This window comes from Pteronotus mesoamericanus, unplaced genomic scaffold, assembly GCF_021234165.1.
Source record: "Pteronotus mesoamericanus isolate MK-2021 breed Mesoamerican mustached bat unplaced genomic scaffold, CSHL_Meso_final contig_269, whole genome shotgun sequence".
NCBI lineage: Eukaryota > Metazoa > Chordata > Mammalia > Chiroptera > Mormoopidae > Pteronotus > Pteronotus mesoamericanus.
Genome location: NW_026555114.1, coordinates 4,182,675 through 4,206,277, shown reverse-complemented (window position 1 = coordinate 4,206,277; position 23,603 = coordinate 4,182,675). Strand labels below are relative to the sequence as shown.

Sequence of the window (23,603 nt, the reverse complement as noted above, 5' to 3'; positions counted from 1 at the left end):
CCACTCAATGCCATGCCTGGAAAGGGGCAGCAGCACCCAGACCCAGAAGCACCCTCACCTTCCGGCAGCCGTGATCCTCCTCAGAGGCCCCCTGGCTCAGCTGGCCTGCTTTCTTGCAGATGGACGGCAAGGACTGGTTACATGGACTGTCATTCCAGCGACCCTCCTGGGGACACAGGGTGAGAGGGAGTCTCAGCTGCCCGCCCCCAAATCTCCCAAACCCTTCGGCAAACCAGGTCTCTAGACCTGACCCTGCCTCTGCTTGCTGTGCGATTCTGAGCAAGAGGCTTGACCTCTGCGGTCCAGGCTATAAAACAGGGAAAGTGCGATTAGTTCTATGAGCCTCACTGGGCTGATGAGGGCACACAGAGTCGATGCATAAATGCCTTGAAAGGTTGGCAAGCACTGCCAAATGGGAAGAGGCACTCCTTTAGATTATTTATAGCTCACTGGCAGGACAGAGAGATGAGATTCCCAGTTCTGCACGGTGTCCAGCCAGTAACTGCAGAGCCAGGCTGAGCAGAGACTGCGCCCAGACCTGGATCGCAGATGATGGAGCTCAACAGGAATTCAGTCCTCAGCCCCTCCTAAGGCCTTCGCCCTCCCCTGTCCTCTGCGTCCCAGCGAGTCGTCTGTCTGCCTTCCCAAGGGCGGAGGTGCTTGTGCATCCCTGCCCCCAAGAGAACGCCTGGCGTAGGAGACACTTAATTGTTTATAGAAGTTAAACATGGCAGCCCCTACTCTAGAAGGCTCTGTCTTTACAGCCCCTGGCACGATCGGTGCTATCTCACGGGCAAGTGTCCTATGTCCCTGGAGTGGGAAGTCTGTCCCTATCGTTTTGTCCTTTTAAAAGCTTTCTTATCTCTGCTTCAAGTCTTGCACCAAATCCTCTACCTACACACACTGCCTCTGAATCGAAGCCATGGGGAACAGTCATGAGCCCCCAGAAGTTCACGAGGAGACAGGACCCTGCACAGAGCAGCCTCAGTCTGGCCTGTGGAACAGCAGTTGGTGGGACCAACATGGCTCCAGGCAACATCCTAAGGCTTCATGAGAATTAACTCCTTTAATCCTCCCAATGACCCTCTGAGGTTGGCACCATTAGTGTTCCATTGACAGATGAGGAAACTGAGGCACAGAGAGGTTAAGTAATTTGCCCAAGGTGACCCAGCTATTTGAAGGAAGAAGGAAGAGTCAACCACTGGCAATCTTTTCATGTGGAAAGAAAGGAGTCTGGCAGTGGAGGGGGCGGGAAGATGGGGTTTCTGAGAGGCACTGGGGCGGGTTCCCGGCAGGCACTAATAGGACTGGGGTAGCACCAGAAGGCTGGAGGGTACTTGGAGCCCTGTGACAGCGAAAGGGGGTTCTCACCGGCCCCCAAATGGTGACACAGTCCTCCAGGCTGTCCCGGAAGTTGTTAGGCTCAAAGGGGTGCCAGTGGGTGAAGCTCACAATGCTCCCATCAGACCACTCAAAATTCATCTGCAGCTTCAAATCGTTGAGGCCAATCCACAGCTCCTCCACCTCTGGGGGTACAGCAGGAGAGAGGACAGAGAGGACATGGAGAGGTCAGCCTTGGCCAGCCGCAGGGGAGGGACCGTCCCCAAGCCTCCTGGGCAGGACCAGCTGGGCTTCGGGAGGCCCTGTCCTCTACCACAGACCAGCAGCGGCTGAGCAGCCGCTCACCTTGCTTGATCTGCTTGGTGATGAACTCCAGCTCGTCCATGCTGTGGATGCTGAGCAGGTCGCCCCCGCCCCGCAGACATGCCTTCTTGGACTCCTGCCAGCTGCGCTTCTCTGCTTGCAGGCGGTAGCAGTGGCCCTGGAAGGGCTGCCAGCTGGGCTCGCACTCCACCTTCATGTTGGCCCGCACATCTGCAGAGACCCACGAGGCCGCCACTCAGGAATCAAGCTGCCCAGCCGGGGCACCGGACCCCCTGGGCATTAACACAGGCAGGGCCTCAAATTCATTTCCCCCCTCAGCTGTCACACATCAACCCTTCCCGCCAGAGCAGGTCTGAATGCTGAATGGTGATGCAACGACAAAACCTTCCAGGGCTGCAGGAGGCCCCGAGGCAGAGACCCGGGAGGTGGAGGCAGAGTCCAACCAAGAGAGGACAGCCCCTCTAGCTGGGGCTTTCAGAGACAGACGGGCAGGGATGCAGGACAGACCAGCCTTGGAAGCCTCCGTGTCCTCTTCCGTAAATGGAGTTTCCTGCTATAAGCTTCAAACTTAGCTCATGTCCACCTTGTTTAATAAATGAAACCGATGTCATTATCTCGAATAACATCTACTTAATGTGGGCTCGGCGCTGGCCCTGGTGGGCCAGGATGAAGAGAATAAGGACATGGGGCCCCACCAGGTGGGCAGCAGGTGAGGTCGCTGCTGACTGGCAGGGAACCCCGGGCTGGGATTTCTCCTAATGCCACTTGCCCCACCCCAGCTCCTCTCCCTGCTCCCCAGGGCTGACAAACTGATGGGTCCCACGCCCTTCCTCGCCCTCACTGCCATGCCTTTCAGGTTCACCGTCTGGGGATCGGGGTTCCCAGGGCAGCTGAGACAAACAAGCCCTCACTTGGGCCTTGGCAAAAAGATATAACGTTTTACCAAACCACCCACAATGTCAGGCTTGGGCAGGATTCCGCCTGGCTGGGCGGGAAAGCATGTGCTCACTCGAAGCATCACCTGAGACTGGGGTTCCGGGATCCACTCCATTCTGGGAGCCGCTGCAGGGTCTAGCCCAGCAAAGTGGGCAGGGCTGAGAGCCAAAGCGGATTGCTCCTGGGCTCTGGGCCTGTCAATCATCTCTGCTGGCCACCAAGCAAAGACCCAAGGTGCTGCCCCAGACAGAATCAGAATTTAGGTGGGTGTTCAGTATCCAGGGGCCTTCTTTGGACTGTGGGGGGAATGGAGCTCAGGAAATGTGGAAGTTTTGGGGGTAGAGTGGTGCCCGCCTTTGAAATGAAACCCAGAAGGCAGAAGAAACTGTCCAGGGAAGTGCCTCCTACAAAGGGAAGTGGACCAAGATGAAAGGGGAAGTCAAAGGCCACAGTTATTTGCAGGTTCCAGAGATGACTCGCTGCAGGGATCACACCTAGGAAATACAGGGGACGGGGTATTGGGTGAGGAGCCAGTCCCCAGGGGGACCAGACGGCCTAGGCCTGCCCGCACAGGGCCCTCCCTCCTCCAGAAAGCAGCTTCTGGAAGATCTGGAATTGGTGCTAGAGGTGAGGCGCTCTAGATGTGGGGTGGGCGGCAAGGTTTTAAGCCTTTGCTCCTGACCCCCGAGGAGGGGCGGGGAGACAGCAGAAGCTGGTAGCCCTCAACCAACCTTTGACATTTTAGTGTTCAGAAGCTGAACTTCCCCTCTATAACCTCTTCCCTTTCAGTGAGTCTGTAAATATTTTTTTTCTGGTTTTCCTGTTATTTTCCTTGCAAAAATTCCCTCTTCCCCATTCTCAGGGTCACTGGATTCCTGTAGGAGCCCCTGCCACCTACACTGACAGACTCCGAAAGGCTCCTTTGGGCCAGGTCAGGTCTCCAGCCTCACAAACAGCCCTTCGAGGGGTGCAAATTTACTCTCAATCTGCAACTCGGAGACCACACATCAGGGAGGGGCAGAGTCCCCAAAGCAGTGCCCCACCCATCGTCCCCCACCCCCCCAACTCTTCCTTGAGGTCCCTATAAATCACATGTCAGCAAGACACTCCCTGGCTTAAAAACCTGCAGAGGCTCCCCACAGCCTAACTGGCCCCACCCAAACTTCACCCAGCAGCCAAGACTCTTCCGGGACTGGCCGCAACCTGCCTTTCTGAACCGCCCTCTTCCCCACGCTCTCAGCCCGCGCTTCTCACATGGTACCTGCACAGGACACGCAGGTAGAGGGTCTCGTGAAGTTCAGGTCCCCGGTCAATTAATCCTGAGCAGGGCCTGAGTCTCTGCATTTAGAACAAGCTCCCAGGTGACGCTGTGCTGCTGGGCTGGTCTCAGGATCGTACGTTAAGTAGTTACAAGCCTCTGCTCCAACCAGAGCACTCACCAACCTCACAGCCGTGATGCTTCCACGCCTCTGCCCACGCAGTCCCCTCTGCCAAGAATGCCCTCCCTCCCTCCTCTTCATGTCTTTTTAAACTTAGTCAACTTGGAAGGCCTAAATCAAATGTCACTTCCATGACACCCTCCTTAACTCTCAGAAGTTTAATCAATTCCTTCTCTAGGCACCTCTTCTATTCTAATATTATTGCACTTATCTCTATAACAGTACATAACAGGATATTCCTCAACTGTTCATTGAGATGTCTGTCACCTCCAGCAGACTGTGACCTCCACAAGGACAAGGTAATGCCAGTATTTAACACAGTTCTCAAGAAACCCCTGAATGAATGAATCACTGGCGCTTTCCAGTGTGTTCAGACCTTAACCAAACCCTTACGTAAGAACAGGGAGGACCAGAGTCGCCTGTGCTGCGAAGCTGTGGCTGTGCCTCGATGAGCCCCACCCCCACCTTCCCCGCCCCACTTGCGCGTGACCAAGGCTCACTGGGAGGCTCCGGCTCCGCTGGGGCATTGAGCTTCTTCTTGCACACATAGGGCAGCGCGATGCTGCAGTCGCGGTTCTGCCAGCCCCCGGAGGACTCCGTGCGGATCACTCCACAGTTCTCCTCGCTTGGGTTGTCCGGCTGATCTGTGGGGAGGGCAGGGCGCCAGCACCCCAGGAGACAGACTCACACCCCGGCCCCTGGAGCCCTCTCTGAACCTCCCGCTCCCTCAGAAGCCTGAGCCAGCTGGAGAGGCCCAGCACTCCACTCAGCTCTCCCTCGCTGGGCACGGCGGGGCCTCACTGCTTTATCAACTGTGGGCCCACATGTCCTGAGCTCTATTCAGGAACTGGGCACCAGCCCCACCCAGCTTCCCTGGCCCGGCTGCCAGTGCACTGGGTACACGGGGCTGAAATCCCATCCCCGGCCCAGTCCTGGGCCCCAAGCGTAAGTTTCTAATTCACGCCAGTGCACCGCATGGGCTGGTGGGGCCACTCCAGGAGGAGAGGCCATCCCCCCCCACCTCCACTCGGAAGGGACAGTGCCCGTGGGGTCCCCAGGCCACCCTGCGCCTCACCACTCTCCCAGTTGAGGTACTTGAGGGGTGAGTTGTCCGACCACTGCCAGCCTCCACTGGTGTCCAGGTCGTTGAGGCCAATCCACAACGTGGAACTATAGCCAGTGAGGAGCCCTGACAGCAAGACAGTGACAGTGAGAAGCCGGCCGCCCATCCTCAGCTCTCCTAGGCCTCGCCCCCGCTGCCATCCTTACCCCCACAAGCTGAAAGGGCTCAGGGTCCTCCAAAGGTAGGAGCAGGCCTCAGGGTCCTGACGCCCTGCCCTGTCCTCCGGTGGGTCACTCCCCGGCCGGCCAGCCCCGCCCGGGGCTGCCCGCCACCTCACCGTTGATGTAGGTCTGCTCGTGGATCTCGGTGATGCTCAGCAGGTCTGCCCCTTGCTGCTCACAGCTGGCCCAGGCCTCCCTCCACGACAGCGTGGACTGGAAGTTAAACTGGTAGCAGCTGTCGGTCAGCTGGTCTTTGTCCCAGAAGGTCTCACAGTCATTACCTGCCACCACGACAGCCAGACATGGGTCCCCCCCCAGTCCTCTGTTTCAGGGCTTACACAGGGGTCCCTTCCGGAATGCGGAGACGCCACACAGGCTGTTCCAGGGGCCACTTCTCACCCCAGTCCTGCCAGTCCTGCCACCCGCCCCCTCAGGTTCAGCCTCCCGCCAGGAGCCGCCCGGCCCTCACTCTTGATGGGGCAGAAGCCCCAGCGCTCGTCCTTGCCGTAGTCCTGGGTGGTGGCGCACCACAGGTGCCCGTCCTCGCGGCCCGTGCTGGTGCAGCTGTGGAACCACTGGTTGTCATACTTGAAGGGGATGGTGCAGGGTTTCCCATGGGAGTTCCCCTGGATGGTGTAGACCTCTGCAAGGAGGGGAGCCAGGCCTTGGCACAGCGATCCTTGAGGCGCCCACCCCCTATAACCCAGGGAGCCAGACTGGGCTGGGTCATTTGCGGGCAGGTGGGGTGGGGGGTGGCATCAGACAATGGCTCTCAGGCTCCCTCTGCCATCAGATCGTCCCAGGAGCCTGGGAGCGGTGCTGCCGCCCATCCCACACGGCTGAGAAGGGGTCCGCCATTGCCCTTGGTGGCTGTCCAAACTCCTGCTGGGTGAGGGCCCCCCAGTCACGTCCAGAGGTCTGACTCTGAAGGGATCCCTACACAGCCCCCCAGTCTGGGGGCTCCCCTGTGCGGCCCTCCTCCCCAGGTTCCATCCTGGACCTCAGGGTGGCTGCCAGGAAAAGCACCCCAGGGTGGAGCTGCCCGGGGGTGACCCTGGGTCTCCCGGGAGAGTCGGCCTAGGGAAGGAAGTTTTACATTATACACTTCTGTACTGTGTGAGGTTTCTACAAGTGTGTATTAATTTTGTAATTTTTAAAAAGTAAATTAAATGCTTTTGATGTTAATTTTCTTGTTCAAAAATGCTTCCCATCACAAACATGTGACAGCCAACAGTCTGCAGAGGACAAAGGCCTCGTCACTCAAGTCTGTCCCCCATGGCTCCAGTCCCCCCGACACTCTCCCCTGCAAGCAGCCTCTCACCATAATAGGGCCGAGCACAGAGATCCTCTTCGCTGCCGTAGATGCGCCACGGGCCACTGCGGGTCTGGTCGCCGCGCTCGGGGGTGCCGGCCTTGGACGTGTTGCCAGCACGACCCGCCAGGAGCAGGTTCAGCTGGTCACCCAGCGTGTGACAGTGCCAGCGAAGGTTCATGGCCTCCCGGTCACATTCGTACATGCCCAAGGAGGCTGTGGTGTTGGTGCCGGGCCAGCCTGTACCCAGGCACTGCATGGTACCCAGGTTGAAGAGCCGGTTGCGGGAGACCCACTTCCAGCGCTGGGCAGGGAGGCTGTTACTGCAGCGTGGGGAGACCCTGACTTGCCCAGCCTGGGCCTCCAGGCAGCCCTCCAGCCCATAGCTGAAGATGAGGAAGACGTTGGGTTCTAGAAAGGAAGGCAGGACATGAAGCCATCACAGGGCCTCTCCTGGTGAGCCCTTGATGGCCAGTGCCACCTGCGGACAGACACTGACCACGAATCTGGTGCTGGGTCGCAGCCCTCTGTCCCACCCCAACTCCACATGGCAAGTGGGTACCGTGTTCTTTTCTAAAGATCTCAGGAGAGGCGGAGGCGCTCACATCACATGCAGTGCACCCTTTATCCCAGTCTCCACTGCACAGCACGGTTTTCTGCCAAAGTGCTCTGGCCTGGTGGCATTTTTGCCTCGCTCTTCCCCCTTGCCCCTCAGTTTCACTGGCTCCCTCCTTTCCTCCCATCTAGAATCTCCCCGAACCACTCACCACCCCTCACACCCAACCATTCAACAGCCATAACCATTTCACTCCTATTTTTCAGGCAGCATTTAGCTCTCTGGATGCCCCAACCTCGCACCTTTTCGCCCGTCACCTTGCTGCGGGGACACTCTGTGGGAGACTGAACTCCAGCCTCCTGCCCAGCATGCCCACGTTGCAGGTTAAGAAATCAAGACTTCAAACTGATAGAAAGCAGACTCATGGTTGCCTGGGGCTGGGCTGAGGTGATGGGGATTGCGGGGCCGCTAAAAGATACAAGGTTTCTTTGGGGTAATGTTCTCCGATTAGATTGTCATCATAGTTGCATAACTCTGAATACACTAAACCTCCATTAACCGTACAATTTAAATGGGTTTTACAATATGTGATTTATATCTCAGTGCTGTTATATCTTAAAGCTATTATTATATTTGAAAGTGAAAAAGAGAAAAAGAGGAGGCAAGAAAATTGAGAAGAGTTGAGAGACAGGAAGTGACCTAATTGTATCTCACAGCCAGTAAGCAAATCCAGTCTCTCGGACATCCATGGTTCACCACCTTCCTCCTGTCTCCCAGCTTAGTACAAATCACATACACATGGCACATGCCAGTCTCCATTAGCCACCAGCTCTTCCAGATAATTTTCATGCCTTGAAAGCATGAACTTAACTGCCAGGGTTCAAATCCCAGCTCTGCCTCTTAATTGGTCACTTGGGCAAGTCGCTTAATTGCTCTCTGACTCAGTTTCTTCATCATAAGACTGTCGTAAAGGACCCTGGCCAGTGTGGCTCAGCTGGAGTGTCGTTTTGTAAACCGAAAGGCTGCAAGTTCAATTCCCAGTCAGGGCACATGCCTGGGTTGCAGGTTCAGTCCCTGGTCAGGGCACTGATCAATGTTATTCTCTCACATTGTTATTTCTCTCCCTGTTGCTCTCCTTCCCTTCCCTTCTCTCTAAAAATCAATTTACAGAAGAAAAAAAAAAAAGACTGTTGTAAAGGTTAAACGAGATAATATTATATGTGTAAAGTGTTTGGAACAGGGCCTGGCACACAGTAAGGGCACTACTGTAACAGTGGGGAGTTGTAACCCACCCCATCGTTCTTGACACTGTTTTTGTAAATGCTGACTCTGATATGTAGCTTACAGAGAAATACCATGTTTGTTAAGAACCCTAGGAACTAATTTCAAAAGACACAGACTCCAACCGTTAAGCATTCCAGCTCCGGGAGATTTGGTGCCCTTCAACCATAAAACCAGGAAGACTAAATGAAGATGACTGACACACACCGGACCATCACTTGCCTCACCCGAATGGACTGTGCCCTTCTGTGTATAGAGAACTTTTCAATCTCCTCCCCTGATATCTTTATTCTGCTTCCCCTCTCCCTCCTTATAAAAAATCTCTGCCTGAGGTTTTGTTAAGATGGCCTTTGAGATAAGAATTCCCCATCTTCTCAGATTGCTGGCATCTGAATAAACCACTTTCCTTTTCACCAGCACCTGTCTCACGAGTTTGGCTTTCGTTGCGGCAAGCAGCAGGGCCTGCGTTCCATCCTACTATGTTTATTATTATTACCATTGTTATTGTTTATTATTAGTTCATGTCAGAGGTAAAGAGCCTGCCTAAAAGGTGGCAAAAATATTTGACCACAGTCACAGGCTGGTCAGAGGTGGAGCTGAAAGTTGGTCCCAGTCTTCTAAGCCAAACTCTGAGCGCCTTCTATTCTTCCATGCTGGTCTTGCCATCCCTCGATAGGCCATTCTCCATGGCTGGCCAGAATGACCTTTTAAAGATGTAAGTAAGTTTTAAAATCCTTTTTAAAATAATATTGGAGTGTTGAAGGTCATAACGAAAACAATAATGAATTTCATGAACCAAAAAGGGGTGCTGTAAAAAAAAAAAAAAGAAATCAAACCAAAAGTAACTTCACAAGATGATCTGATCACTTGTTTGTAATTCTCTTGACGTTTATCTGGTATTTTGTTTGGCATCCGCACCTGCTATGTTTTCTCTTGATTATGGGTCAGTTTCTCTCCCAGCCTGCGTGTCTAGTAATTACTATAAACTGGACATTATAAATAATGTAAGGAGTTGAGATTCTTTTAGTCCATATGGGACCTTGTGGAGGGCATGTTTCAGGGAGTTTGGATTTATCTTCCTAAAAGGAATGTTGAGTTTTGTTCCAGCAGGCAGTTAAATTACTGGTGAAGGAACCACCTTGATCCTGTAGGGGCTTGGTTTTAGGCTTCGCTAGGGTGGGGTTGTTTTGGTTTGTCTTTAGTTTAAGGGTGTGGCCCTTAGCCTTGGGTTTAATCATAAGGTGAGGCCCTTCTGGAGCTTCAAAGGGAAAAGCTTATGTATGTATGTATTTATTTATTTAAGATTTATTTATTTTTATAGAGAAGGGAAGGGAGGGAGAAAGGAAGAGAAACATCAACTGCCTCTCAAATGCCCCCAACTGGGGACGTGGCCCACAGGCTAGGCATGTGCCCTGACTGGGAATCAACGGGTGACCTTTTGGTTCTCAGGCTGGTGCTCAATCCACTCAGCCACTCGCACCAGGGTGCAAAGGAAAATCTTATTTAAAAAAAAAAAAAAAAAAAAAAAAAAGGAAAACCTTAGGCAATTACTAAGCACCTCTAACTTGGTGGAACCTGAATTCCCAGCTGCGTCCTGGACACCCAGCAGCAACGAAGACCTTGGCCTCCCAGCTGCCCTTTGTCTCTTCCTGGGTTCCTTAAAGCTTCACAGTTCAGACTGCCCAGACCCAATTTAGCAGTGGCCAAGAACTTGACGGGAGTTTGTAGGGGACATCTCTACAAAGGAAGGAGTTTGTATGGCTCCTTCCTCTCCAGAATTTTCCCACTTGATTCTGAGCTTTTCCGGTAGCCTCAAACTCTGACCAGTAAAATGGCACCCTTCTGTTTGAGCTCCCCTGTGAACTAAAAAGGGCTTCTAGGGAAAGTTACCTTGCGGGGTGATCTGATCATAAATTCCTAATTGGGCAGGTCATGGTGGGTAGTCACACCCCAAGCAAGTAAGTGCTTTAGTAAAGGGCTTGTCTTGTCTTAAGCAAGCCCTGTCCATCGCTTCTGTGCCAGTAGGTCAACGCACCTTCTGGCCTCCCTCAGGAGAACACATAACCTTATTACCTACCCCATAATCCAGTCCCCACCTTGCTTTCTCCCACCTTCATGTAATTTTCCTTACATTCCCTCCTTAATTCCAAATGCATAATAAAAGCAGCAACAAACTGTCATTTCTTGGAAGTATTTTTCTCAGTCTTGAGAGCTTGTTTCCAGGTGTACCCTCTGTTTAGATCAAATAAGTTTTTATAAAAATTATTTATGGGTTTGGACATTCTTACACTGCCACCTCCTAAGGGGCAGCACTCTCGGGGTGAAAATCCGCTTCGGTGGGTCACTCACCTTATCTGCTTCTTTTCTTTCAAAGATTGTTTCCTCCCCAGCATCTGTCTGTTTTTGATTGCTCTCAGACCACTGCGTTTTATATTTTATCCTTAGTCTACAAGTACTCTTGGCCAGAGAGTTAGGCTATGTCAACATAAGAAACTCCAAAACTGCAGATAACTTTTATGAGTTTATATGAGCCAAACTGACAACAATTGCTGGGAAGCAAAATCTCAATGGATTGAGAAAATGCTGCAGGGAATGGAAGTTTTGCAGCTTACTTTATACATTAGAATCAAAGGAGAAGCTGTAAGAAGGGTTTGGTGAAATTTGTTGGTGGCAGATTAAGGGGGCAGGAGAAAGCAAAGGGCGGGGGAATCTGAGATTCGGTAAAGAGTGAAACAGAGACACAGACCTCTTTTACGTCGGTGGGTACAAGAGAGTTAACACGGAACATTTACAGCACGGAGAGATGGTATGGGGACAGTAAGATAAAAAATAATGGTGGCAGCTGTGGCCTGAGAGGTCTAGAAAAAGAGATTACCCTGTCCATTTCAAAGGTATGATATCTTAGATGCAAAAACACGATGCTTAAGGTGAAGACTGACCCTCTCCAAGGCCTAGACGTGACTGCCTGCCATGACCGGCTTTTAGTTAAGAATTTTATGTGCAGACCCTCCTATGTGGATATTTTCCGCCTCCCTTGAGCTTGTTGGGTTTAGTATGTGGCCCCTTTTATACAAGCTGTCCTGCCATTTCCAGAACCCATGACCTGACATGTTTTTGTTTATTTTCTGTCTCCATCCTTGTTCATCAACTCCTGTGGACTTTCTCTGTCTTTGCCACTGGATCCCCAGTAACCACACCTCTGCCTGACACCCAGTAGTACTTAATGCATACTGAATGAACAAATAAATGAATCTCATGCCTCGACATCACAGCCAACCAGTCCATCTTCCCGCTTCTTGTCCCAGCTGCCAGGTTAATTTTCCTAAAACAGAGTGCCCACAGCTCTGGTCACTGAGTGCTCAAAACACCCTGGTAGGGAGACTGGTAGGGCAGGGACACTGGTCACTCTGTTCTTCAGCAGCACCAGGCTAGGGGTTCTCTCTGGGCAAGACACAGGTGACTTCCTGAGGGTCTTTCAGGCAACGGTCACAGCTACTCATCTCTCCTTGGGGCACTTGCCCTCAACCTGTTCCTGCCCTTCCAGCCACCCTCCAAGAACCATAAACTGGCCATAAAGCTTGACCTAGGCCTGCCCGAGCTTCCTCTAGGGTCTGGGTATTTGGTTCTCAGAAACTCCACTTCAGAGAAGACAGTCGGAACAGAAAGTGACCCTCAGCAGGGAGCAGGGAAAGGGTCCTGGGACCGGAAGAGAGAGAAAACAGTGCTTGCTTTTATGGATGCTTCTCAGAGATGGAACTGGACAGTGCAGCTCAAAACATCACAGAAGCCCACTGCAGCCCAGGGGACAGTGTCATCCCCTCCTGCTCGACCAGAAAACCCACACGTGGGCCACAGCAATTCCAGCCAGGCTGTGCTGTTGTAATATAAAAGCAAGTAAGGGCTCTGAAAGGAACCCATGTCAGTGGGGAGAGGCAACCCCAGCATCAGGCCACCTTCCCCTCACTTCACAGATGAGGAAACCGAGGCCTATAGAGGGAGAAAGATCAGGAGGCTCAGTCTCAGTACCTCAGTCTCCTCCTCTGTCACATGAATCGTGGCTGCAAGTCCCGTCCCTCCTGTAACATTCTGGGTTCAAATCCACATATCTTCCTGGAGCACCTGCTATGTGTGCGGCATGTCCCAGGCAACACTGGGGCCACGAGCAGACTCACAGCACTGTCCTGGTTAGAGAACAGTGGCTTCTGGACACAGCAGGACACAAGGGTAAAGAAGCCCTTTAAAATCCAGGTATCTGGGGGGCATAGGAAGGGTCTGTGCCTTCCAAGGGCAGAGAGACTCCCTGAAGACACAGGATCTGGCAGCAAATACAAAAAGGACGAGGAATTTGGGAGCAGAAGGGAGGTCTGCAGGGAGGTAAAAAGCAAAGGGGAGGCGGAGGGGATTCTGGGGGTGGATCCCAGCGACCCTGCCAAGCTGCAGGCTAGGGAACTCCGAGAGAGCGTTTTCCACCCACCGCAGACAGGAGGCTGTTTCTCCAGGCCCAGGAGAAAGAGAGCTTGGCTGAGCTTGATCCCCCAAGGGGAAAAGGAAGGGAAGGGAGGCATTTCGAGATCTGACTCTGTTCTTTGCATCCATGCTCTCAGCAAGCCCACACGGAGCAGCAGAGGGGGCTCAAAGAAGGGAGGCCTCATGCCCCCCATCCCGAGAAGGCCCCCTCCTGCTTCACCCCCCTTTTAGCCTCACTCTACATGCCTGAGAGCAGCAAGTGCCAATGCCCCTGGCTAGGGCCTTGGTATGATTCTCACCAAGGACAAAGACAACCTCTTGTAGAGTTTGCTGGCAACCATATGCTTGACACCATAACCAGCACAGTCAGCAAGTGAATACACAAGTGAAGCCTGGCAGGAAACTGCATTAACCACCAACTTGATGTCGTTCGTTCATTTACTCAACAAATCTGTACTGAGAATGTCAGAGGTGTCAGCTGGCATGGTGCCAGGTACAGTGCTGAGCAGTGCAGACATAATCCAGCCCCAGCACCACAGGGTCCGGTAGGCACGGGGCTTTGCATGGAAGATGGGGCGACAGAGTCCCTGACCACCTCCTTGACTGCTCAGTCTCTGGCCTTTGTTTTGTCTGCCCAGCAAACTTCCCATTCCCTTATTATTTATACAGAATTTCTCCACACCTCTGGCTATGTGAGGGGGTGCAGAGCTCACTCTTGGCCAATAAGAGTGCCCATCTCCCTGGCCACAGTGATCAGAGTCCTCCCTTGAAACACATGCGGTTTTCTCTCTGTTGAGATTGCCAAGCTGGAGCTGTCAATGGCCATGTTTCCTGCCATGAGAAGACCTTTCTGCTACAGGCAAGAATGGGCCTAATACAGGAAGAGACATAGAGCTGAGATGGATGGACAGGAAGCGAGTCCCAGTGGTGCTGACCAGACAGTCCCGGTCCCCAGGTTCCTAAGGCTTCTCCTTGGCTTTGATCATTGGCAGCCACATCCCCATTTATTTTGCTGGGTTGCTTGCACTGGGTTCTGTCCTTGTAACCAGAAGAATCCTGCTAAACACACAGCCCCATGTCTTGGAGCCAGAGCCTCTCTCCCAGTCCAGAGCACTGGCGCATCTTCCGTACTCCCCTCGAGGCTGCCCTTCCAGGACCCCTCTGACCATCAGACCCTGTCACAAGCGTTCTGGGCCTGCTGCAGCCTCTGGGCCCCACCCCACCCTGATAAGCACCCTTTTCGTTGCTCCCCCCAGAGGCTTTCTCAAGCAGGCAGATAACAAGCACTTGTGAAGCACTGTGCTCCAGGGAAATGACACAATATTCCCTCCTGATGTTTCCAATGAAACTGGAGAGGCCGAACTCACGAAGCCATCCATGAAAGAGCTGCAAGCAACACATCAAGTGTGCAAAACAAAAAGAGTCGGGTCTAATTTACACTGCATGGCTGGGGGTGCGGCTGTTGGCTAGAGATGAGTTTTCCAGATAACTGAAGTGTGACAGGAATCTTTCTGATGTGCAGCCTACACGTCCTTGCTTCGCAGACACCCAGGCCACCATCCTGGAAATCTGTTCCTGTGTTCAGAGGCCAATGGATGGTTGTGTTTGTTTTTTTTTAAATTATTGAACGTCTTGGGGTGATATTGGTTAATAAAATTACATAGATTTCAGGTGTGTAAGTCCGTAATACACAATCTGTATATTGTATTGTGTGTTCTCCACCCCAAGGCAGCAGGGATTTAAAGCTATTTCCTCTACATTGACTGACCCCTCTCCTCCCTGCCTGTTGGTGGTCACTGTCGCCTTGCCTCTCCCGTCAGCTACAAGGTACCCGCAATGCTCTGGTGGAGTCACGAGGCTGAATGCAGAGGCTGTCTGGCTGCCTCTCAGGAGCAAAACTCTCAGCTGTCCCTGCAGCTTCCTGGGACTCAGCCCAGCAGCAGAGGCAGCCAGAGGTCTGACCTCGGATAAGACGGCTGCTCTCCATTACAAGCTGAAGACATCATGCTGAAGGCAGCACAGAGGAAGTAAATTCTAGCACAGTTCCTGGCACGCAGCACACTCTCAACAAGTATCTGCTGAATGAGGCACGTCAAACAAAACCATGAAAGGCTTGAGCAGAGACAAGAACAAGCTGGGTGTTCCAAGCTGCAGGAACAGCAAGAGCAAAGGCTGGGGACCCAGCAACCAGTTTGGCTCAGTTCCTACAGAGCTGGGGACGAGGGGCCAGCTGGGGAGCCCTGGGGACTAGATATGGTCCAGAGGGTATGGCAGGGTGGCCTCCAGCCGCTGAGCCTCTCCCGAAGTCAACACCCCTCCCTGCAGAGGCAAGGGGTCATCCCAGGGAGAGTCAGAAGCCGCCCACAGGGCTGCCAGCCAAGAGGAGCAGCTGTTTTCAATGAGCAGCTTGGCCCTGAGGCCAGGCCTGGAAATGTCCCTGAGTCAGCAGAAGCTGCCAGCCCTGCCCTGCTGAGAGGCCAATCCTGGGGACTCAGCACCCCACCCTGCATCACCTCTGCTAAGAGCTATATCCATGTCCAGGCACGCACGGGGGACCTGTATATGGGGGGATGGTATCCCTTCTATGGAAGGCAGGGGAGTCACCCAACACTGGGGCCCCAATACCCTGTCCAACTGTCTGATATTCATGGACTATTGTGGGTTTCCCTCTACCCTCCACCCCCAAAGCTTTTCACACTCTGCACCCTGTCCCTCCACTTCCACCAGGACAGACTGCTAGCCCTCCACTGCTTAAAGTGCTTTTGACTAAAGCCAAATGGCCCCATTTGGGCTCCACTGCTGTTTTACACGTGTGCAGTGTATGCGCGTGTCTGTCTGTGTCTGTGTGTGTGTGTGTGTGTGTGTGTGTGTGTCTCTCCCTCCCCCCCCACCCCTCCCTCTCTCTCCAGTTGCAGTGGGCTTCCTTTATTATTCATTTCTAGAAATGCTCTTCATCCCGCTTAAAATGTATGTTTGGCAACTGTGATATGCTGTGTTCCAGGAAGATGTTCAAGCAAATTCCAGCAGAGAATGGGTTAAGGGTGGGCTTATCACTTCCACCTAATAAATGCAAGAGAAGGAGGTTGTGATGGGAGTACTGGGGAATGGAAAAATCATGTAAATTCAGAAGGGCAACCTTCACCCTCCCCTGGCTCCATCTAGTCCCCCGGAATCCCCAGGTGGTGCCAGCTCACTGCAGCTGGCCCCTGGGGGTCTCTGGAACACAAATCCTCACCCGCCGTATCGTCCTCTCCTGAACTGAACCGCATTTAATCTCACCGCCTGCTGGCTTGTATATTCTCAGACTAAAACATTTTCAGCCTGTCCTTTCCTAGAGCCCATCTTATAGGACGAAGGCGGGGAGCCGCCGACCCTGACAGCACGGATATTGCCTCTCACCTCTCGCCCGACCCGGCACCTTCCACTCCGGGGAAGTCCCATGGACCCCCGCCTACTTCCTCCTTCACCCTGCCTCAGGATTTGGGGCGCTGGGAGCATCCCATGCTCTGGGTCCTCGCGGCCGCTAAGGCAACCCCCTTACACAGCTTATCCCGCCCCAGGCCCGCGGTGCGCGCCCCGCCTCTGCACACCGCCCCCTCGACGCGCTCCCCGTCCTAGTGCACCCCCACCTCGCTGGTGACTCTCCGCGATGTGCCTCCCCCGACCCCACCGCGCACTCCCCGCCACCAGCCACACCCCCGCCGCCCCATCCCCGGCAACCCCTCGCTGCCGGGGCCCGGAGCGTTCCGGCGCAGAGACCCCCCCGGAGATCCCGAGGTCGCCGGGCACCCCAACTCAGCGTCGCAAACGCCGGGTCCGCACGGTCCCCGACGCCGTCGGCCAGCTCGCAGCCAAAATAAACAGCCCAAAGCCACTTCCTTCCCCGGGGGGCAACTTTCACAGCGACGACCGGCTCCAGTCGCGTCAGGAAGTGGCTTTCTGAGCCAGCACAATCCAACCTCCCTGACCCGGCTCGGAGGGCATGACTCCGGAATCCAGACTGGAGCTGCGCCCAGCTCTGCAGTTGCCATTGGCTGGGAGCGCGCGTGGGTGGGGGCTTGCACACGCCCCGGCGCAGAAATCACCTGCAGCTGGGAGAGACCGTGTGGCCCACAACGAGGCCCACCTACTCATTAAAGCAGGTCCCTGGAGGTCTCTGCTGAACCACGCTAGCTTTATGTATGCGTGGGAGGGGGTAGGGAGCAGATCATTTCATGAAATCTCTTAAAGGAGAGCCCTCTGGGGCGCCGACCTGAGCACCATGTTAGGTGGTCCATACCTGGCTGCCTGAGGATGACTTAGAGTGATGGAATGTTGGAGAACACCAGGCAAATTTAGAGGAGTGATTTTTTTAGGTTAGTTTCGACGGTGTGGCTGCAGAGGTGTTTGTGTATATATGTGTGTGGGGCGAGGGGGGGGCATAATTTAAAGCTAAAATACGTCCCCTTGGTCACTGCAGTCAATAAAAATGAAGGAAAAACTTTTGAGGTCTTTCTGTATTTTCTAATTTTCCACAGTGAAATCAATACTATTTTTAAATGTAACTACCCACTCACAAGGAAGAAATATGCAGAGAATTGTACTGAAATGGAATAATTTGTGAGAAACTGAGGTTTCAAATATAAACATTCAATTCGCAAGAAATATTTTATGAACAATTTCTAGTAACAGTTTTTCAAACAACAGAAAAGGAGGGCAGCTCCCTACACCACAGGTCCTTCGCAGCCGCACACCCTCGCAGGCCAGGTTCTGCCCTCTGCCTCTCCATATTGCCCAGGTATGTCAGTTAGTGTCTGTTGAACGACTGAATGACTATGAGCCGGGAGATCTTAGAATTTATCTTGTCAATCTTTATATGGGGACACTGAAACAGAGAAAGGTCAAGGACTTGTCCAAGGATGCTCATACAATTGGCACCATCACCTTTTCATTAGGAGTAAAACTTTGCTGTTCAGAAGTAAAGTCCCGAACAGCATAATGCCAGTATTTGCTTATATAAGTTAACCATATAATTTATTGTCTTGTATGGAGAATGAAAAGGGGGGTTCGTGATAATTACACCAGTACAAGCTTGGACCAGGACTCTCTCAGGCAAACTAGGACATATGGCCACCATGCACTTACAGAAAGAGACATATTAAAGTTTATCATGACACGGGTTCAAATTTATCATGTGCTTGCTAGGTACCAGGCACTGGGTTCCAAGGCCTTCTCTTTAATCCTCTTGTTAATCCTCAGAGCAACCCTCAGAAGTAGGTGAAATTCCATTTGGCAGCTAAGGAAACTGAGATATTAAAAAACTGAGAGATTAAACATCTTGATAACACTGCTAATAAGGGGCAGAGCTCAGATGGGAGGCCAGGAAGACGGGTTCCAGAGCTGAGCTCCAAACAATTGTTCCAGGTACTTGAACCTATAACCACAGGCAAATTGTATTTGGCCTTCACCATGCATGAAAGAAAAGGGAGCCCACATTTAAAACTGCCGAGATTTCACAGAAAAAGTCTGGATTTCCAGCTTCTGTTGGAAATAGAGAGGCCTGACAGCACTGAGCCAGGGCGCCTGCGGGAAGCCAGTCACAGCTCCCCGGGGGAGCTGCCCACCTGGGCGGGGGCTCACCAGCTGGCCAGAGTCCCCACGCATCCCTTTTGTGCCCCACACCTCAACACTGAGGTGGAATGAAGAGTGGCCGTATATTATACTTGCACACTGTTCTTACCAGAGTAGAGAAACATTCTTCAGTATCCTGGTCTCTGTAAGAATGACCAGAGGGCCATGCCTATTTCGAACGGGGGGGGGAAAAAGGGGGGGTGCTGAGTTCCTCTAAACAAGGCTCCACTGTCCTGCAACCACAGCGTCCCTGTGACATGCTGCATTCCCTTCATGAAATGCATTTGAAACAGAGCACAATACGATTCTGAGAAAGCATAGCACATTTCATAACCAGCTTTCGCTCTCCTCGCTGGCCATTCCCTGACCTTCTGACCTGGTGACACTCAAGGGTGACTTGTTTGCTTCGAAAAGCAAACCATGGCCCTCTTTGAAGTTAACTGAACTTAGAATCTTTTTTGCTAGGGAACCTTCAGGAGCTCCCTAAAACTGGATGCCAAAGATTAAACACCTGCTGACTTCTGCAAGGACAGGCCAGTGGGACCTGCCCACACGTTCCCTGGAGGCGCCTTGGTAGAGGGCTACTCCTGACGCTGGACCCGCCCTTTTCAGGCCCTGGACTGGCTGTCTCACTTCTGCTGGCCTCGTTTTGGGGAGGACATTAATTAAGACCCATCTCATGGGTTTCTGAAGGATTTAGCAAGAAAACGCTTGAAGATGCTCTGTACCCAGTAAGCACTCAATAATGGAAGGTCAGTATTGTTTTTGATCTTTAGGTAAGACCCTCTGTCGTGATTGGGGCCCTGAACTCAAGGATCTGTTTCACAGCACAGAGCCTGGGAACTGGGCTTAGCAGACACCGCAATTTGGATAAGAGAAAATTACAAGAGGAAATAAGGCCAAGGGCTTGAGTGTTTAAGCTGCTCTTCAGAAGAATTCAAAGAAAAATAAATCTATGGTCCAGATGTGCAGTGCTCCTCCCATTCCCGTGGGCGCCTGCTCCCTGGCAAGCATCACTTGTTTCTGGCCTCTGAACATGTGCACCCTTCCTCAGGTGTGCCTGGAAGGGAGGTGCTAGGGGCCAGAGCCACAGGCAGCGTGGCAGGGGAAAGTGGGGCAACTTCTGGGAGGGCAGGGCCGCCTGGGCTGCGCTGCGCACCCATCACATTCTGGTTCTGCAGACGGAAACTCCAGGGGCAGCCACAGGGGGAAAATGAGGTCACAAAACATGCAGCGGGAAGGCAGGGTGTGCAAGGAGGTGGGGTGATGCCTGTGCCACTGGGCATGGCAGATGCTGGGACCGGAAGAGGAGGACAGAGGCTGCAGGGGACCCTCACGGGGACTCAGGCAGTCACGGGGCAGTGGGGTCTGTGAGGAGCATGGGCTGAGAATCGAGATCTAGCCTAGGGGTTCAGATCCAATTCTGCCCTCACAACCTAAAGGAGTTTAGGGCACTCTAAGTATTTTCTTACCTGTAAACTGAATTATAAAATACCCTCCCTGCCTCTTCACAGGCTCCTGGTGGGATCTACAGGAATACTGACATGATCCTTTTAGGGTCTCTCTCCCCCGTTAAGTGCTGCCTTGCGAGCGGGAGCTGTGTCTTGTCCACTTGTCTCCCCAGTTCAGGGCACACACAGGTGCTCGACACAGGTGTGCTGAACGCAGCCGGACTGGGGAGGTGGAGAGGCACGCTGCCCCACGTCCTACGGGCAAGGGTTTAACATCCTCTAAATTATACCTTCCTCTAAAAACAGATCTACATATGGACGATGAAAAGAAGGGAAACATGAAATTATTTCTTGTGCCAGGAGGTTGGGATTATATGTAACTTTCTATTATATTATTATAATCTTTCTAGAGTAAATAAAACCGAGGGAAGAGAGACACAGGGGGCATCTTAAGATCCTTGAAGCCAACAAAAGCTTTCTGCATTTCCCACAGAACCCAACTCTGGCTCAGTGTCTGTCTGGTGAGTTTAACTTGCTTTTGCCCTGAACAGCCAGAAAGGGTCATACACATACCACCACCACCATTAGAATGTCACAACAGGCGTGACCTACAAAGGCATGTTGGCACCGGTCCCTCCAAATTCCTCCCCTTTCCCCACGCTTTCACTCTCTTTTCCTGATTTCTTCCATACATTTTCAGAACCATACAAAGGACTGCTCCCACAACCATCACTGTTCCTCCCTCTCGGATATTAATTAAAAGTCAACAGCATGGCTAAGAGGGCTCAGGCTCCTGATATAGGCTGGGTTTGAACTCCTGTTCTTGACGAGTCACTTGGCCTCATCAGGCCTCGGTGTCCTCTTCTGTTGAGCAAAGACAATACTCATGTTTATGGCACATAACAATCACTGTGCACCCAGCATGTGCCAGGAGCCACCCCCAGATGGCAGAAATGGCCCCAGCGGGCAACCCTTCAGGAGGGGGTTTGGCCTCAGGATTCACTTCTTAGGAATATAAGGAAGTAATTCAGAATCTATGCAATGGACTTTGGGTGATAATAATGTGTTATTGTATATTCATTGATTATAAAAAATGTGCCACTCTAGTAGGGGCTGTTGATAATGGGATTATACAGGAAATCTCTCCACCTTCCTTTTAATTTTGTTGTGAACCTAAAACTGTTCTTTAAAGTCTTAATAAAAGATAAGTAGATTGACATACAGAAGAAAAAAAAGAATCTATGCAAAGACTTAGCTAGTTACACAGCATTATTTATAATAGCAATGACTGGGGAAAATTAATGTCTAATGATACAGTGTTGACCTAGTAAACTGAAATATACTCATATAATGGAATACTAATATAATGCAGATAATAGAAATTAACTTGTAAAAGAGTATTTAGGTGTGGCTCTGATTTTTTAAAAACTCAAAGTATAGTATGACATCATTTCTATTTTCTCTTAAATGGAGTGAAGTCTGAAAAGACATTTTTGCGTTCCTGTTCTTGAACTTGGGTGTCCAAATCTGCAGGGGAGCTTGTCGACCGTGCAAGTGCCCGGGCCCTAGAGCAGACCTACTGAATCTAATCTCAGGATGAAGGACGATTTGGATTGTAAACAAGATTCTGAAGCGCACCAGCGTTCCAGAACCTCTATATATGCCTACATGTTAACAGTGGTCATCATTGACTTATGGCACAGCTAGGGATTCTTATTTTCTTCCCTTTGTATTTTCTACAATTAACATATTTGGTAATTAGAAAGAGATAGGACTTAAATGTTCCACAAGGGGTAAGTTATAATATATTGGTACAGTGGACTCCTCCATGGCCAATAGAAGCACCGGGTGGAAATCCATTGATGACATATTGGCATATGAAAGAAGAATGTCTCTAATCAGTATGAACACATCCATGTAAAGTCTTATACAGGGAGAGGGAGGGAAAGGAGAAGACATGCAATTTGGAAGGACATTCTCCAAAATGTTAGCAATAGTTGTTTTGTTGTGGTGAAATTTCAGGTAATTTTTCTTTATTTCATAACTTCTTTATTATTTGAATTGCATACTACGAATGGGTACCTTTTTTTACTATCACAAAAAAAATGTATTCTTATCCTGAAAAAAATACGTATGTAACATTGTCTTTTTTGCAGCCTCATTCAAGTTCACTAACCGAAGGGCCCATCAGTTCAGATGCACTGCTGAGAGCCAAAGGAAGAAAGGAGGGCTAGTCAGACAGAGAGCTGGGGGCGCGTCGGCGGGTAAACACACCAGCTCTCCGAGAAGGGGAGAACCCAGTCTGACTCCAAAGGGCTTCGTGAGCTTTACCAGAGAGGCCAAGTGTATGGAAGAGAAGAAGGGATAAAAAAAGATACCCCGCAAATAAATTTTAAACGAACAACGGAAAGATATTTGTAACACATATGGTGAGAAACTCATATAAGCCAATGAGAAAAAGACAGACCCATATCATTTTAAGGTGCTAAGACCTGAACAGATAAGATAATCAAGGCTATAAACCGATGGTTCACAAAGAAGAAATATCTACATTTAATAAGCCTACAGAAAATGTTTAAGAGTGTTTGGAATACTAGTAATGTTATTTGTTGAATCTGAGTGTTGATTACAGGGGTACATTCAGTTTGTGAAAATTCATCGAGATGCACGTTCATGTGTTCACTTTCCTGTATTTATATTATACTTCAAGAATTAAAATTTTTTGTCGTGGCCAGTGTGGCTCAGTTGGTGGGGGGCTGTCCCACAAACCAAAAGATTGCAGGTTTGATTTCTGGCCAGGACATGTCCCTGGGTTACCAGTTGGTCCCACTTGGGTCACACGTAAGAAGCACCCAATCGTTTCTCTCTCACATTGATGTTTTTCTCCCTCTCTTTCTCCTGGCCCTTCCCCTCTCTCTGGGATCAATAAAGGAAAAAAATAACTAAAAATTTTTTTCAAAGAATTTATTTATTTACTTTTAGAGAGACGGGAAGTGAAGGAGAAAGAGGACAGAAACATCAATGTACGGGAGATACATCGATTGGTTGCCTTTCGCATGCCCCCAGCTGGGGACCTGGCCCACAACCCAGGCATATGTCCTCCCTGGGAACTGAACCAGCGAGCTTTCAGTTCGTAGGCTGGTGCTCAATCCACTGAGCCACACCAGCCAGGGCAAGAATTAAAATTTTTTAAAACAAAATAAAGATTTGTGGTGGGAGCAGGGGGAACAGAAAGGGAGACAGGAGAGCAGCACATAGGAGGGCATGCCTCAGAGATACCATGGGTTCAGTTCCAGACCACTGCAATAAAGCGAGTCACAGGCATTTTTGGTTTCCCGGTGCATATAATGATTATGTTTACACTATTCTGTAGTCTATTAAGCATACAATAGCATTATGTCTAAAAAACAATGTACTGTACATACCTTAATTTAGAAATACTGTACTGCTAAAAATGCTAACCATCATTGAACCTTCAATGAATCATAATCTTTTTGGTGCTGGAGGTCCTTGCCTCAGTGTTGATGGCTGCTGACTGATCAGGGTGGTGGTTGCTAAATGTTAGGGTGGCTGTGGCAATTTCTTTTTTTGTTTTAAAGATT

At 51.2% G+C, this 23,603-nt stretch overlaps 1 protein-coding gene across 1 annotated transcript in view; it reads right to left on the bottom strand.

The window, feature by feature from the left end:
* MRC2 (mannose receptor C type 2) overlaps window positions 1–23,603 on the bottom strand; it is a 51,629-nt gene that overhangs the window by 15,213 nt on the left and 12,813 nt on the right. Inside the window, exons 2-9 of the mRNA XM_054574906.1 lie at window positions 6,646–7,047; window positions 5,794–5,967; window positions 5,441–5,605; window positions 5,116–5,229; window positions 4,541–4,684; window positions 1,687–1,875; window positions 1,372–1,526; window positions 59–166 (exon numbers count right to left, since the gene is read on the bottom strand). Coding sequence (XP_054430881.1) covers window positions 59–166; window positions 1,372–1,526; window positions 1,687–1,875; window positions 4,541–4,684; window positions 5,116–5,229; window positions 5,441–5,605; window positions 5,794–5,967; window positions 6,646–7,047 — 1,451 coding nt within the window. The remainder of the gene's footprint in view (window positions 1–58; window positions 167–1,371; window positions 1,527–1,686; window positions 1,876–4,540; window positions 4,685–5,115; window positions 5,230–5,440; window positions 5,606–5,793; window positions 5,968–6,645; window positions 7,048–23,603) is intronic.